This window comes from Merops nubicus, unplaced genomic scaffold (assembly GCF_000691845.1).
Source record: "Merops nubicus isolate BGI_N331 unplaced genomic scaffold, ASM69184v1 scaffold6448, whole genome shotgun sequence".
NCBI classification, from domain to species: domain Eukaryota; kingdom Metazoa; phylum Chordata; class Aves; order Coraciiformes; family Meropidae; genus Merops; species Merops nubicus.
Window position 1 is genome coordinate 47,020 of NW_008627635.1, and position 17,452 is coordinate 64,471.

Sequence of the window (17,452 nt, forward strand, 5' to 3'; positions counted from 1 at the left end):
GATGGGTTTTGTAGAAACAAATAGCCCGTCAGAATATGCTGTTTGCTTCCATATGCTATCAAAAGCCTTTCCCTTAGGCCTGAGATTCACAAATGCAGTGTTACATCAGCTTCCATTCAGAGAGTTTTACAATTGCTCTTTAAGATAGTTGAAGACGTCTACTGGGTCGGAACTTGGATTAGACACTCGTGAACAGCTTTACTTCTTAACATCCTCAGGTGTGGGAATTTACTTCTTTTCATTCTCCATCTAAAGCGTTTGTCTTCCAGTGGAACAGCGACGGGATTAGTTTGGTTAATTATAGAAGTCCACGTCTGAGTTAGTCATCTGCATTCTTTTATGCAAGGAAATAGCCATTTTAAATGCTATTAATTTCCTCCTAAAACACAATTAAAAAACAGGCTACTTGAATCTCACTGTAAAAGCACTTAGAGTTCTCCAATTGCCTAGACAAAACCTAGAGTGACTGGCTGAAGTACAGAGGTAAATTGTAGATTTGTAGAAGTAACTGAGAAGTTCCTTACTTCATATGTCTGGCTATGTACCTTCTCAGTGGTGAAAAAAATATGGAAAATACTAGCAAGTGCACTGAAGCCTGTGGTTTGTGTTACAAGGAAGAGCTTAAAGTAACATAACCCTATAATAGGGAATGGTTCAGGCAATGCTTATATTGCAGTAGACCAGTCTCACCAACTAATGGCCTTAAGGCCTGTTATGCCCTAATCCACTACAGTTATGTATGCTTGTTTATGTAGTTAAATAAAGTTGTGGCCTGTATTTTAATGATACCAAATGTAAGCTGTGTCTGCTTCAACTATTTTTACTCTACAGTAAGTTAATACAAAAAGTGTGGGCAAGAAACCAGAAATTTTACAGCCAAGTAAAACTGTCACAATGACAGAAATATTCCTGTTTATCATGGGTAAAATTCTATAGAAATTCTAATTAAAAATCTAAATATAGCAGACATTAATGCATCTCACTGTGCTTAAAAATTAAGCGTCTGTGACTCATAATAATGCTAGCTTCCTAAGGATGTCTTTGCACAGCAGTACAGAATTTCTTGCTTAACTTTGAATTTCCTTGTTTCTGTAGATCATAAATTAGCTGCTGAAAGTTAACTCTTTCTTCTTTTAAGATGGCTGGAAGCCTTGTCTTGCTTTCAGCTTGTCTCTCCTATATGGCTGTATTACTTCCTGTTTAAACATTTCTTCTGCAAAGGAAAGCTCTCTTGTCAATGACTGACAGCATGAGATGGTAATTCTTGTTACCACATAAGTAGGAAAAAAACCAAAAAAGGTAAAAAGCAGCTGGAGTGGGTCTTGACTCCTTGACCCAGAGCACAATAATAAAGCTATTTCATAGACGTACATCAGCAAATATATTTTTCATTCTAGTTTAGAATTTAAGATAGGAATGCAATATTAACTTATAAAAAACAAACAAAACAAAACCCACCCCAACCCACTCTCCTCAAAACCCACAACCCCAGAACAGATGATCTGACTGTACTATATTGATTTGTTAAATTAACAACAGTTTGAATTAAAATCTGGGGGATATTATTATTCCTTGTTACACATTACATAAACGACCATTGATCTATGTTTTCTTACTAGCACAAAGAAAGCTACTTTTGTTGTTGTGTACTCCATGTACCAGCCATGGAGTTCTAATTGCTCCTCAATTATGGAACAAAATGTGGTCTTTCTTCCAAATGAATTTACAAATTCAATTACCTTATAGATAAGCATCTGTCACCGTGTGCTACTTTGATTTATCAAGTCTTTAAAGTTGGCACAGATATGTTTATGTTTTTCTAATTACAGATACTGCACAAAAATTAATGGCAAACATTTATTTATTTCAGTTTCAAGTATTATCAAGAAGTTGTTTAACAAATGTGGTGCCAGATCAGGCAATAACTGTTCTTTCCATATTGTTTCTATAATATTTCTTGTGTTAGTCCAACTTATCTTTATATTTGGAGTCAGCCAAGCAATATGCATTAAATTACTTCCATGGTTTCTAGATTGCTAGCACAGATCATTGTCTAATAAACCACATTTAAATGAACATGCCAGAATCCAGGAAGATATTTTGTGTGATTTTGAACTATTGGACTCTTTCACAGTTCTCTGTGTGAAATCTAAAACATTTGATTGCTTGTCATCAAAGCATACATGCAGTTCATTTCCCTAGCTCACTCAGAGACTGAAAAGCACTAGTATTATAAAGTAATCTGTGTAATATTGCCTACATTTGGGACTAGATAAAGAAAAGGACTCATTTTTAATAACAAAAGAGCTGTAGGCAATGGTTGAGGTGATCCAGGTAGGTATAAATTCAAGTAGTCTGGCACTGTGTTAAATCCCTGTAGATTATTTAAGTTATTTTGCAAAGACTCAAAGATAAATCTTCTGATAGAAATCTCTTAGAAGAGCAATTTCCATCATTTCACTCTTTTCCCAGTTCATGGACCTTCTTTACTGCTGGTATCCTTTTGCACAAATAATTGTTTGAAAAATTTAGACGGCCACTAGTAACTTAATGTGACTTCACACAAAAGTCCTTGGTATAGTTTAACCTTGCACTGATTGGATTTTTTGTAATATTTAGGTGAAGGCTGGAATAAGGAAAGATTACATTTTTAAAACATTTTAGAACACTTTCAATAGACCCAGATACTAAAAGTGTGTTATTTCAGGAATTATTTTAAGTTAATTAAAGGTATTTTGAAGTCCTCAGTCACATTTTGTCTTAAGAGATTTTAATCAATTTCATCACTTTGTCTTTGGTCTTCTATTGAAAAAAAGACACTGTTTTTGTAAGTAGCGTAGACCTAGAAAAAGTTAGAAGACTTTTATCAATACTGTATCTTATCAACACTGTATGCTGGATATTGGAAAATGGTAATTATAAAAAATGTTGTTCTGTACATTTTTAACCAGGTATAGTACTAATATATCGATGTATCTTACACCTGTAGAAAACACAATAATATTTCATATTTTACCTAAAATATTTTTTAGAACTTCTATTACTTAAAATTTTAGAAAGAACTTTTGAAATTTAATGTATTACTATTTCAAGATATTTTAAACACAAATCTTACTGTGATCTACTGTCCCAAACGTTTGCTACACTAAACAACACTAGGTGGTTAGAAATTTTTTTTTTGAGCATGCCAAAATAGGCCTGCTTTATCCATCTATGCAAAGTGGAACTGCCTACATACCTGGTAATCCAGTTTGTGAATAAAGTGATCCCATTGCCAGAATCATGCTAATAATCTACCTTTAAAACTAATGGAGCTAATCATTATTTATTGCGCTTCTTGGGTCATTTAATTGAATTACATTTCAGTTAGTAAAAGTGGGTTAAAATGACTTTAAATATGTCATACTCTGGGTTACTCTGGAACCTGTAGTCATCATGCAACAAGATGAGAGGGGTTCTTCTAGACAATCTGAGATAACAAAGTGTAAGGTATCACTGATTTAGCCTTGGTAAGAAGGCATGGCCTAAATTACTTCCATTTATATTTTCCATGATTCCTCCTTTAGTCAAGTTTGCTGCTTTGTGAGGGGTTAGCAACGTTAAGAACATTCTGTCAACCAAATGCTGCTGCAGTGTGGGCTGACCAAGAATACCATAACATTTTGACATGTTTTGTCAATGTGTTATCTCTTAAAGTATCCACACCCCATTAGAGATCTTCTCCAGGCTTATAAGGCAGAGATACAGTATGTCTGTGTCATCTTACTTGTGTCAAGAGAGCATTCTCTGAGAAAAAGTGTAGCTCTTAAGAACCCTCTATGTTCCATTAGTCTGTAACTGAAGCATCTACTTCAAATATAGAGGTCTAGTCAAAACCCACTTTATAAATTGCTGTTAAACTTCGTAAGAAATTGCCCACTGACTTAACAGGGCATTCTGAACCTTTATTTCCATAAATAAGGAAAAAAACAAATAAAAAGTTACTTACTTTGTTGCAGTATTATAGATGCTGTTATCAGCTCTCTCAGTAAACACCATGATCATGTAACAAGCTCAAAAGGAATCATCAGACATAAACAGGCATGTAAACTTATTCTGTCTGAATGCTCAAGTCTTTTCATCTCCTCTGTTTTCCTGCTTTATCTGTTCTGGCAGTGTCTCACATATTCATTTTTGCTGCCCTTGCATTCTTTGTGAAAATTTAGATCCTTTCCTTGCCATATCTTCTTTCTTGCTAAGTTCTATTACTGTTTTTCCTTTTTTTTCTTATTACTGTCTACCTTTTTCTAACAGTTTACAGTCATCTTTGTAGACAAACCAATTCTGCCTCATTGTTTCTGGGGTATTCCTGAAAGTGTGTTAGTCTGCCTGTGCTATTGGGTTTTTTTAGCCATGTGAAACATATTTCTTTGATTTTTCCTTTGGCTTTCTGTTACTCATATTATGAATCTCAGTGTCATACTTAGAAAACCGTATACACTTTTGCTTGTCATTTTGTATCTGCTTTTGTTTCTACATTCTTCTCAATCCTTTTTTTTTTTTTAAAATAACCGGCTGGTTTATTCTGCACTGTGCATAGAATTTTCACATTCTTTCTAACCCACTGTTTAACATAAACTCCTACTTGCTGCCTATGTTAAGGAAAGAATTCTTCCTTCATATTAGAAATAATGCATGAAAATCATCTTTCCTGACTTGTGTGGGTTTGCATTAGCTTAGCATTTGTTAATTAAACTTTGGGGTTTTTTTTCAATCTAGGAACATGTTTTATCTAAATTTAGATAGAAATCTGCACTCATCTTTGCCTCTTTGCAAAGTTGTCAAAATAATCAAGATTTTGATAAACTATTCAAGATTTTATATTGTGAGATATACATGTGTCTATAGACTTTTGGAGAATTCTTTTATTTCAATAAAGATGGGACATGGAGGAAGGTTAGTTTATTATTTGCAAGTTTAGCCTCAAAAAATAAACTGCCTTCTGTTAACATTTTTTAGGTGTGAGTGACTATATTTAGACTGCCGAATAATTCTAAACCAAAGCTTTTAGAAACAGTGCTTGCATATATTCCCTTAATATTTCTGCTTTAATTTCAAGCTTTTAAATCAGATTTTTTAGTGTTATCTGCAAATATATGCTTTAGAATTGATTTTTAGTTTGGAGATGAGCCAGCTACAAGATCAAGTGTTAAAATTGTGCAAAATGGTGGCTTTGATTCTCAGCTGCACATGTATTTATGTTGCTTTATTTTAGAAAGAGTAATCCTTTGTGAATATAAAACCTACTTTTAAAGGTATTTTCATTTATTAAGTGGCTAAAAGGTGAAAAATGGCTTTAAGGAATGAATGAGCTGGGTCTGACCTTTGATTTTAACTTGTTCTTGTCATCTAGACCCAGCTGTGCGCCTGGCGTTGTTCAAAAACAATGAAAATAAATATCTCCATGTGAAACCACCAAGGAAGACACAGCCTATAAATGCTGGTTACTTTGAAGGTATGAACAAGTATTTAACTTTATCTCTATGCATGTAAGCATATATGCCTTATAATGTCTTTTAAGCAAGCCTACTTGAAATGTAAAACAATATGCACAAGCAGAAGAAGGCAGGAGTTTAAAGTCCTTATCTGTTCCTGGGTATCTCATGTTACAGCAGTATAACATTTCAATTTCAATTCATTGGGGAGGGCGGGGGACGCTCCTAGAGATTAATTAATAATGAACTGGTGCCTATTTTATTTTCTTGTTAAATCTTCATCATAGAAATAATCATAATAAAAAAATAAAAGCTTGTTGCAAGGGTATAAAATACAAATGACTAGAATAAAATTTTAAAACCAAAATATCACTTCAAATTCTTCATCTCCTTGTCATCTTTTCTCAAGCTAGCCATTAATTCCTAACAATAGCTAACATGTTTTTAGGAAGCTACTTTTGTAAAAGATCCTTAAAACCCCACTATTTGACAGAAGACAAGAAAAAGAATCTTCAGCATATAGATATAGAATTGGCCTTGCAAACACATTTAAATGCTGGTGTAGCTATTTTACTGTTGTAATTCATGTTAGAACTCTCCTTGGTTTCAGTAAAATTAGAATAAGGCCAAATCTATTTAAAATACTTTTGGTGCAAGAAGCTGAGCATCTTCAGAGGCGTAGTTTTTATGGTTTTGATTCCTTTTGGAACTCAATAGTGTGCTCAGAAAGTTGTCACCTCTGACTTTTTATCTTTCAAAGCCATCTAATTTGTTTCCAATCCCAAAAAGTAAAATTAAAAATAATAATACTATATTAACATTCACTAAATACAGAAATTAAAACCTTTCTGAGATAGGTGTGCAAACCATCTGAGTATGTCTGAACTGCATTTCCATCATTTAGTCTAGCTATATGAAAGGCCATGTTTGGCTCACATTTATGAGCCCATGCTCAAATTTGGTGGGAGACAATTCTTGGCGAATTCTGAAGAGGATTTAGTATTGCCTGATTTACCATTCCCAGTGTCTCATGTCTGTTCCTATGGCATATGCTTATGTGCCAGGATGTATCATATGCTGAAGAAACAGGACATGCAGACTGCCTGCAAAATACTGTATGCCTAAAGCTTGCAAACAGTAGTGTGAATGTTCAAAACTATGTCAAAGAGATAAGCTTGATCCCAGGCTCAGTACCCTAAAGTCAGTGTAGGTTTAGACTAGCTTTCATGCCACCAGCTTATCTGTTCCTGCATGGAGACATTTCCCTTTGTATTGGAAAGCTAATGTATGTATTCTAAATATTACTGAAATTACTTTTTGAATGCATGGAGAGAAGGCATCATAGCAGATAAGGTATAAAAAAGCAAGCACTGTGGTGGCACTTCTGTCTATCTTCCACTTCAAGGACCATAATACACCTTTGGCCAGCTAGTCAACTGCGATTTTATTTTCAGCAATCTTTCAGTGGGTGCTTTATGCAACCTGCTGAGCCTTCCAGAAGACAAGCAGTAGTCTTCTGCTTGGCCAGAATATAAAACTGTCCTTCCACCTGAATCACTGCTACTTCAGATGGTATAGGCAGAAATCATTAGGTTGTGAATTAGAACCCCGAGTGCAGCACAGAACATGTATTTATGTGTATGTGAGATACCGTCAGACAGAACTAAGAGTTTCTAAAATTAGGATATGATAACACTTTGCACGTTCTCTGCAAAGCACCTGTGTGATAATTTCACAGAGCTGTGTTATCAGTCATTTTTTCTCACACTCAGAGAAAAGCTTGTCCCATTTCCCATCTCTCACCTTTTGACCATTCTTCCTCTTTTGCCTGGAATAGATTTCTCTGGATCTGTTCTACGATGGGAATTCTTTCTGTAACAAGGTGAAAAGTTTTTATTCTGTATCCATAAATCTTGTGGACACAATTTGAAGACAAGAGAGAACATAGATCAGTCCATTGCGTGGTAGAAATAAACTTCCTACATTCAAGGCCTTTTACCATCACAGACTGGTAGTCAGTGCTCTGGTAGAAAACAATTTAAACTCCAATAAATCTCCTTGATAAACCACTAAATCTTAAAAAAAAAAAAAAAAAGAAAAAAAAGTGCACATTCTAAATATTCCTGATTTATTTCTTTAAATTGGGAAATGGAGGGGACAAACCATAGCATCAATAGCAAGTACACATGTGTTATCTGTTAAATAACAGAATCACTACTTTTGAAAGGGGATGCCCTCGGAAGTGAAACAATTAGAACAGTTTTAGATTTTCAAACTGGAATACATCATAGTAGTGAATATTTAAAAGGTAATCTAGTTAAAATGTACGATGAATGTCTTTTGTCTTCATTATGTCTTTGGTCTGTTGTTAGAAATACAAATAAGACAAAAACAGGTGAAAAAATAAGGTATAAAAAGAAAAAGGGAGCAAAAAGATGAAAACAGGATAAAAGAATGAGTTTAATATCTGATGATTGTGTGTTTCTGAGATTAAAGTTATTTTATGTCATACTTTGCCTCCTCATCTAAGCTGCCTGCATCATAGTAACAGTATTGTATCTGGCAGAATCTATAAAGAAATATTTTCAACTATTCAAGAAATATATTCAATTGTTTTACTGTTACAAAAGTTGTGATGAGCGCATATGCAGAATGTCGGTATCCAGTTTTGAAAACTTGTGCAAAAATTTAATCCCATGGGACAATTCACATATCCAATTCAGAATATTCATTGTAGGAAAACATATTTTCAAAACTTGAGTGACATTTTTTTTTTTTTTTATTAAATTTTAGAAGAGTCATCATGCTTTACTCACTGATTTTATAAAAATTCCCACAGAGGAACATTATTTCACATTTGTATCACAATAGCACACAGAAGTGGGTCAGGGACAAACCCCTTTGTATTACATCCTTCAACAGCATGAGGAAATGTTCTGATAAACAATAACTTACTATTTAAAAATACAAGCAATGTGTGAAGGCATGAACCATAAGAATGTAATTGTGTTACTGTACGTATGTGTGTGTATATATGTGTATGTGTAAATACATATACATACAACACATGTGTATATACACACACATATATACATATATAATGAGTATAGGTATATAAATTCAATAAGCATAGCACTTACACTTTTTTATTTGAGTATTTTGAAAGGAAAGTAAGTTATGAACAATCACTCTGATGTAATTTGTAGTATCAACATGCATTTTTTAATCCTAATGCTTTCTGTCTAGATGCTGTTTCAGTTAAAATTAGTGCATGTGGTCATTTTATAATAGATTCATTAAAACTATTATTTAAATAAATAATTACGTATTGTGTGTGACATTCTCTTCAGTAGGGTGTAAAAGAAGCCACAGAATACATGAGTGTAAATATGCGTTTACTGCTTCACTTGAAAAAACATAGCCTCATCAAAAACCTGAAGACAGGTGAAATCCTGACAATGCACTTTCATTTCTGATGACTTGCTTGACGTTTCCTGGGATTATATGTATGGCACCACTTTGTTTAGTGTAATAGTTATGCTTCCAGCACAGTTGTTGAGTTTTAGTTACTGCTAGTTAGTTGACAAACCAAATGTGCCAGCTTCTTGTTTTAATGAACATTCCTGGAGATGTCTGTGTGTTTGTAGATGGTGACTTTTCAAAGATCTCAGTTTTGGAAACATTACAAGGAACACAGATTTTCATCAAATTTTCATCATTACCTACTTTGCAGCAAAACACTTTTAGAAAGCTTTATGGTTGCTTCTCCTGTTGTCTGGAGGCTATTTTGGTTATTGATCTAATGTAAAATAGTCTTGACTATTTTGGATAAAGTAGACCAGGAATTGAAGGAAGAATCTGTCCTTGACTACCTCTCTGTTCTTGGGAAGTCCCAATTAGTCCTGACTGAATGTGTAACAGGGCAGCTCCACCAGCTGTGGGTCTGTAATTACAGGGTCTGTAGTTTCGCTTGCACAAAGAACGGATACCAACTTTTCCGATCAACAGTATGAGTGCTTTGTCCAAGCACAGCAGCTCAAAACTGAGGGAGGAGCCACAAGGCCTAGCCCATCAGTTTACTGCAGTGTTTGGGAACAATATGTATCTTTTGGGGTCCTCTTTAATCTGTCTACCTTAACAGTTTTGGTGGATAATCCAAATAATTTCTGTTCTGGATTCTAACCTGCAGAGCAAGCTGGAGGAGTGCAGTAGGTCAGCTGAGAGTACAGTCAAACTATTCCAGTCCAAATATTATTTTTATATGATTTGCTTAGTTTTTCAGAATTTCATAAGCTATGCTTTAATTAATTGTGTAGATGAAGTGATTTTTTGGCACATATACTACATTTATTTTCAGCCATAGCCATATCCACCAGTGGCATATCTATACCATGCACTTCAAAGAAATGGAAGCAATACAATTTGACTTCACCGAAGAATGTGCACAATGACCAATGCCAGAAAGTGTAACTGTATTAAAAATGCATTGGATGATGTTGTCAAGTTTACTGTAGTTTGGGACCCTGTAGTTCTAATTGGCAGTACTGTATTTCCTGTCATTTTATGCTCATTGGTTGACTAAAGAAAACATAATGGGTATAACGTTGAGACAGATTTCAGCAATACAAATTTGATAATGAACAGAGTATGCTTTCTCAGGTGGCTTTTAATTACAGAAATATTTATTCATTTCTTTTTAAATTGTCAGTAGAAATAACATTTATTTTTTATATTGGAACAAGAGGTAAAATGATCTTGTGATTATGTCATATGATTGGAAGATAAATATCAAGGATCCATTTAAAGTTGTCTTTTTTCCAGCTTTCTGATAGTTCACGGTTATGAAATTCCTTGTAGTCTCAAGTGAAAAATGTTGCAAAACATCCTCATAGGTTATTATTACTAGTGCTAATTAAAAATACGAACTTGAGACTTTGGAAAGTGGTAACTTAAGGATTCTTTTGAGTTAATTATGGGAGCTCATTAAAATATCGTAACCTAATGATCAACATAGGTTCTTACATTTTCTGTATTATGAAATATGAATACATTGAAGAAAAAGTATATGTAGTAATTAAATAGAATTTAGATTTATTCACATCACCGATGCTTTTAAATATCTGCATTGAGAGCTAAGAGAATGCTAATATTAAACTTTTTCCGTGCTTTGAATGTTTTGTTGTTTGCTATTTAAGAGCATTTAAAAAGACATTGACCTGTAGCTAATGATTTATGTTAGCTGTTTTTATCTTTTAGAAATGAGATATTTTCAATGGAAAAAAATAAATGGCATCAACTCCCAGGAAGTACGTTGTTTGTAAACATCCATTTCTAAATTAAGTCATCTTTTATTGAGCTGTGGTCCGAAAAGGATTAATAGCCACATTCTAAATCTTGTCTTGCTGCAATTCTACTAGCTGAATTGCCATATTTGCAGTAAAATGCAATTATTGCATATCTCCCAGGCTTCAAATTTGTGTGCTACATTAGTGAAGCAGTTTCTAAACCATACAGCACTGACAAAAATGACAGAATAATGGATTTCCAGAGAAAGTAAGATCTTTTCTGCAATGTGGTGAAAATGCATTACAGAAACCTGTAGTGTGGAAGGGTATCTATCTTTTAAAATCAGAATTCTATGGCTTTGTTTCTTATTATTTAGTTTGAGCTCACACAACAGAACTCTCGCATTGAAATATTTTCTCATTTTAAGGAATTAATGGCTCTCCACCAGCCCTTTAACATGTAAAATGAGTAGGTTACTTGTGTCCAGTACATCCAAAAAGAGCCAGGATAAAATAAACATAAGGAGTTGGATATCTTGGAAAAAATCTGTCATGGGTTTGGGTTAATCATCTCCAGAAGAAATTCAACTTGATGCCTGAAATGTAAGACTTCTTGCAGAAAGCAGTAAAGCCTGAGGCAGTGTTGATCTGAAGGAGTGCTCTCCATGGGTCAGAGCTGCTCTGCTGGCAGAGTGCAAACCCAGTTCACAACAGCGCTACGCTGAGAAGTTGTAAAAGACTGCAGGGGCCTTGCCGTGCACGCACTCAAGCTTCAGTTACATAGTTCTAGTGGCCCGGTTTCTTATTATAAAATAAAACTAAAAAATAAAATCTGTGCCTAATTTTCTAGCCTCCTGTCCATCAATGATACTGTAAGATTTTTCCAGTATTCATGGGATGAAGCAATCCTGAAATTGCAGTATATGTTTAAATATGTAGAACATCATCTATGTGCTTTTGTGCAGTTCTCTTCAGTGTCTGAATATTTATAAAAGGGCTAGACATTTGACATTTATTAATATTCTTGCTTTTCACATTCAATTAATAACAACAACAAAAAAAAATTATATTTGCCTGAAGTTCCTGAACAGGAGATACTTGCCATAGATGCATACCAGCTTAATATGAGTTCTTACTGTGATTCTGTTCTTCATGGTTACAGTATTCATATCTTAAAGGTTTCTAATCACATATTTTACTTGCCTGTATTCTGTCTTTTTTCCTGTCTCTACTATTTTGCAAACTGTTATAATTTGTGGTGATATCAGGAGTTTATTAGTACTTATCAAACTTAAATGTGGTCTCTAAGCTAGATAGTGTGTGTCTTTGTTCCAACAAACTTCCAAGACATGGGTTTTATACAGTGTCTAGGCTGTCACCTGTGCTTTCACAGCATAGTAATCTACCAATCTTTAACCTAAAATGAACCTCACATTTGGGGGAAAAAAAAAAAAAAAAAAAAATTCTTACTGCTTTTTTGCTAGTAATTACCTAATTATGACTTCAGTGGGAATGAGATTTCACCTGAAATGTCATCAGAGGTTGAAAAGTACTTTTTCTCATTGTTGAATAAGGTAACACAATAGTTCAGATAGTTTTATTTGCATTTTCAGACATTTGACCTCTCTTTTTTCTCTTTTTCTTGACATTTTATGTCCAAAGGCTAGGCAGTGTGGATATGTGCATCTCAGCCAATCTACACGTAAAGTTGACTCCACGTTCACAGCTTTTAATACTGCATAAGGCAATCATTTTGGATGAATAGACCCCTGAGTATCGAAGCATTTCAAATCCTTTTTCATTTGACCATTCAGTGACCTGATAACTATTTCCTGTCCCTAAGTAAGGTTGTGACCCAGGTCTTAGAGTGCAAAAGACAGATAATTTTAGCAACAAGTTAAATCCAAATGGATTTGGTTGGAGGGGGTAAGGAAGAATAGGTTTGGCTAAATTCCTCTAAAATAAAGTGTTACAGCACATGGATTTAGGACGTCTAGTTAAAAGTAATTGTTGAATTTGTTGACATCTGTTTGTGTGCCTGAGGACTACAGTCAATATTAGGGTGGTTTGTTTATTTGTTTTGCTTTTATTGAACAGGACTAAATACTTTTTTTACACTTCAAGAAATGAATTCCTAATGAACAGGTCACTAAAAGTGCATTTTAAGCTATATTCCAAGCATTTTCCAAAGTGAGTATTTCAAGCATTAAGATCATATTGGTGTGCAAATCGTATTTTACCTTTGGCAACAGAAAATGTATCTTCTGTGTCCATTAAAGTATCATGAATGCTGCATTGCACAAAAGTTCATCTTGCAAAAGAATTTCCATTTGGTATGGAGCTATGAACAATGGATATAATGTATTCTTAAAAATATTTTATAGGTAGAATTCTTATTTCAGTTGGACAACATGATGCATTTTAAGTTACAATAGCTATACATTTTAATCGCAATGCCTCTGCATATTTTAAGTACTTTTAGAGATGACTTAAAGGAAGGCCTTCGCCCAAAGGACTGATTTCAAATCTATTTTATTGATTTGAAAATGTAATTGATTAAAATTTCTTATAGAAGAATTCTTCTTTTTCCTATTATGTAGTGGGAACTATGATGTTATGGAGAAGTAATACCATTAATGAGGTCAGAGATCTACAGCATTCCACATTTTCATGTGTTTATTATTGAACACACATTTAAGTCTCTTTCTTTTTTATAAGTAGTAATGTTGTGGTTCAAATACATAATATATTTTGGTAATGTGCAGCATTCTTCAAGCAGAACATTAAAACTCTAAAATTGAAATCCAGCTGTTCAATACTAACTCTTATACCAAAGTCCTATACCTCTAACAAGTTTCATGTAATCCCTAAAATAGTATGTATGATGTAGACAGATGATTTTATAAGGAATTGCAAGTAACTCACATATTTTAATAAAAATGTACAGTCATGCAATGATATATGTAACTTTTATGCTGTGTTGTTTCTATAATGTATATCTTCCAACCTCATAACTTTACAGTTCATTTCTTGCCATGTACAATACAGAAACATTTTGGAAGTTGTTTGAAATTCTTAGGTTTGTGCTGTTTTGATGTATGCCCCACAGATATTTTAGCTGGCATATGTATATAAAAAAGGTAGAAATACTGAATTTTCTAGTTATTTTTTTAATATTTTTTTAATATTCTTAAGGGCTACATACAAAGATAATATTTTTGAATAAAATTTTATTTAGATGACAGTTTAGAATAAGTCTTTCTTTGCAGGTTTGTTGTCAGGTTAGTTAATCCAACATGGTTATAATTTCATAAATTGATACATTTGTAAAGTCTTGTAGATAACCCAGGCCAGATAATAAGATAAAGAGGTCCAAATAACCGGACAAAAGAAGAACTTTATTTCACTTTCACAATCATGGCTAAGCAAGCATATTATTAATAACTTTCATTTTTTTAATGGTTTCTAAATGCAGATTTGGTATCAGGATTACTAAAAAATTAACTGAGGAAAGTCACTTCCCTAATGCTCTTACATGGTTTTTGTTTTCTTAAGCAAGCTTAATAATTTTCAGTTAATGAAGAGTCGAGGGATATCTTTTGTCAAAGATAGAAATTATCTTTTTAAGAGTAGGAATTTAAACACTACCATGTATTTCAAAGTGAAGTTTACTGAGAATTTGCTTTATTAGCTGATGTATGTTTTGTAATTGAAATTCATAGTGAATGTAAAAAGAAAGGAAGCTATGTGCTACTAAGGCAGAAAGTTCTGATTTAACCTACCAATGACCTAGCTTTGTTTGTTCAGATGACAGTTCTAAAAGTGTGCAGAGAATATTCCCTTTTAATACAGTTATTTGCCGCAAGCCGTGACCTCACTGCCTGTCAGGGAGCAGGTCTGAATTGGCCCTTTCTCTGATATCGTGACATTGCTTCTGTTGCCTCGATTGTGACCTCTGATTGCATGATACCCCTGAGAGTTCAATTTAATAAGCGTGACTCCTGACTCTTAGCCAGGTCTGCCTTCTTAGGTTTTGTCAGACTCTACTTGTAGTCTGGTCTACATATGCTAAAACACTGCATAGGCTGTCATCATACTATGTGAGTTGTATGCACTGTATTCAAACTTCTCTTTCAAACATCTTTCGTTTATTGCAAATTGAAATATTTATAAAAGCTTAGTTGGAATAAATTTTAAAGGTTGCTTCTTCCAAAGTTATGGCTGCTCAGGATTTTTGGATTTTATACCTTTGTACAAGTAGTTACTATTATTTCACTCTATTTACTAAGCATGCATGTTATCCATGCATCATACTAATCCCTTTGAAAGTTGTTTTATTTCCCCTGTGAGAGTGTTCTGTATTTCTGTGACTTCCCATCAACAGTATGCTTGTCCATTATAGAAATATCAGGGGCAAGCCCATTTTTTATTGTATAGTACAGTTGCACAAGGAAACGGTACTGATGAGCACACAGAGCTAGCACTGTGAGATGTAGCTATGCAGGAGTAGTCAGGTGAAAACTGAAGACTCTATTTGGAATCCAGGAGAAGGTGAGTAGAATTAAGATGTTTTAAATATCACTGAAAATTGGATATCTTGGGTTTCATGACTGTTTTGCTACATCACTGCATTCTTTTCTCCTGTTTTCATCCTCTTCTAGCCAGAATCCTGAATGAGTCTGTTCCTTGAGGATGATGATGGTATTCAGACATTTCTCCAGTTTTAGTATCCCGTGATGCTTTCACTGAATCAGAATTTGGAGGAGTTCAAAGTTTTGAAAGAGTTTCAAGAACTGTGTTACACGTCACAGACAAGTTTCTATATTTACTTACATGGATTTTTTTGTGTTGTCACTGCAGATACATATGCCTTTTTGTAGCCTCTGTATCAGTACCTGTAACATACTGCATCATTGTATTTAGCTTTTGAGAAAAGGAGAAAAATCTTACTGAACAAAATAATGCTTTGTGGTCACTTTTGTAATTTTTTTTTTAATTTTAAATATTACCAATTCATAATTATTTCTTCAACTACTTTAAAGAATTCTCTTCACCTTTTCACTCAGATTACTTTGTGTTACAGTTGTTACGTCTTGTATGCAAAGGAAACGATATTATAATCTTTCTTATAAAACAAGTTCTCTGATCTAAGACAAAAAGCAGGTATTCTCTTGTTACATTCAAACTTATCAATGAAATGGTGATCAATCTTCTTCATGACAGTGACTTGTACAGTGAAAGTAAAATCTTGGGTTAGTGAGGCTTTCGTTTTATTTTTTTTTTTTAATCTTGTACACAAATTCCCATGTAAGATAATACAATTTCGATAGTCTAGTTTAGTTGGTAGTGTTTTAAAACTCATAATAAAAAATTAAAATTAAAAAAAAAAAAAAAAAAACAAAAAAACCACAACTATACCTTGCCTGTTCCATTATTCTGGAGTAAATAGGATAGGCTTAGCTACTGAAGTTCCTTAATCTCAAGTTGCTTACCTCCTTGGAGTTTGTGAGGTTTCACTCCTTTCTGGATCAGACCTGTATGCTCTATAAGTGTCTGTGCTATTTGCAGGAGCTTAGATACTTGGCAGCAAACAAGCAAAGTTAGGAATGGAAAACTGTTTTACATGTTGTTAGGAAACAGGTAAAACAAATTACACTTCTAAGTCGATTAGATATGGCTGTCTTAAAAGCTATTATAAATATAACCAGAATGCACATGATGCAAGTTCACCTAATCATAATCATTTAACTTATTCCCTCCTTTCAAACAGATTTTTTATATATGTACATAGAAATATATATGTGTATATCTGTGAGTTGGAGACTTTGGTGGCAAGTGTAGCTGAAAAGTTTAGTAAAAAAGAAACTAATTTAAATGCAACTACTCTAAGAATAAAAAATTTAGTCGAACTTAAGGAAGATTAAATTATGTTCAGTAATAGAACAGAGGTTTTGCTCATTTGCTCATTAAAAAATTAAATAAAGGTCTAAACAAAATTTTATAAAATAACAGGAAGAGTCAGTGACAACTTACTCTTTTTTAAACTCTATTTTCTTCATTTAGTGGGGTTCATTCAAACCTGTGCATGGATAGGAAAAACCTGTGCCATTTTAGCTCTAAGTGATCCAAAATCAATAGAATTGTCAGTTCAATTCCTGTGGGGTTGAATACTCTTGAATGTGTTAGTTTCTCTAAACTTATATACTTTATTTCAATTATTGCATTTTTCATATGTTTACAAGTTGAAAATTTCAGTCCAATTATTCAAGAAATCTATAAAAATACTAAGCTGAGTCATATGAGTTAGGAATTAACCTGGGGCAACTTGCAGTTTTGTTTTGCTTTTTTTTTACCTGTCCTTTTACAATTGGAATTCCCCTTGTTTTTTGTAACAGATCCATAAGACACTGGAATTTCATATTGTTTATTTCCTTCCATGATATGTCAACCAATTAAGTATAACTTAATAAGAAGAATTAGTACTTTTTTCTCTATATTTATTTATAGTCACTCATAAGTTTATTGTATACGGTTATTTTTAAGCTGGATATAAATATTTTAAAATTGTACATGGTTGGGGATTAAATCACTTTAGATGTAGAGTCTTAAGAAAAAGAACCATGTCTATCTGAGATATTTTTCGATTTAATTCAATGAGCATTAAATCAAGCCTTGTTTATACAATGTTTGGCA

At 33.5% G+C, this 17,452-nt stretch overlaps 1 protein-coding gene across 1 annotated transcript in view; it reads left to right on the top strand.

Annotated features, from left to right (window-relative positions):
* LOC103778765 (leucine-rich repeat and IQ domain-containing protein 1-like) overlaps positions 1-17,452 on the top strand; it is a gene marked incomplete at its 5' end in the record, with an annotated part of 91,181 nt that overhangs the window by 42,465 nt on the left and 31,264 nt on the right. Inside the window, one exon of the mRNA XM_008946377.1 lies at positions 5,393-5,494. Coding sequence (XP_008944625.1) covers positions 5,393-5,494 — 102 coding nt within the window. The remainder of the gene's footprint in view (positions 1-5,392; positions 5,495-17,452) is intronic.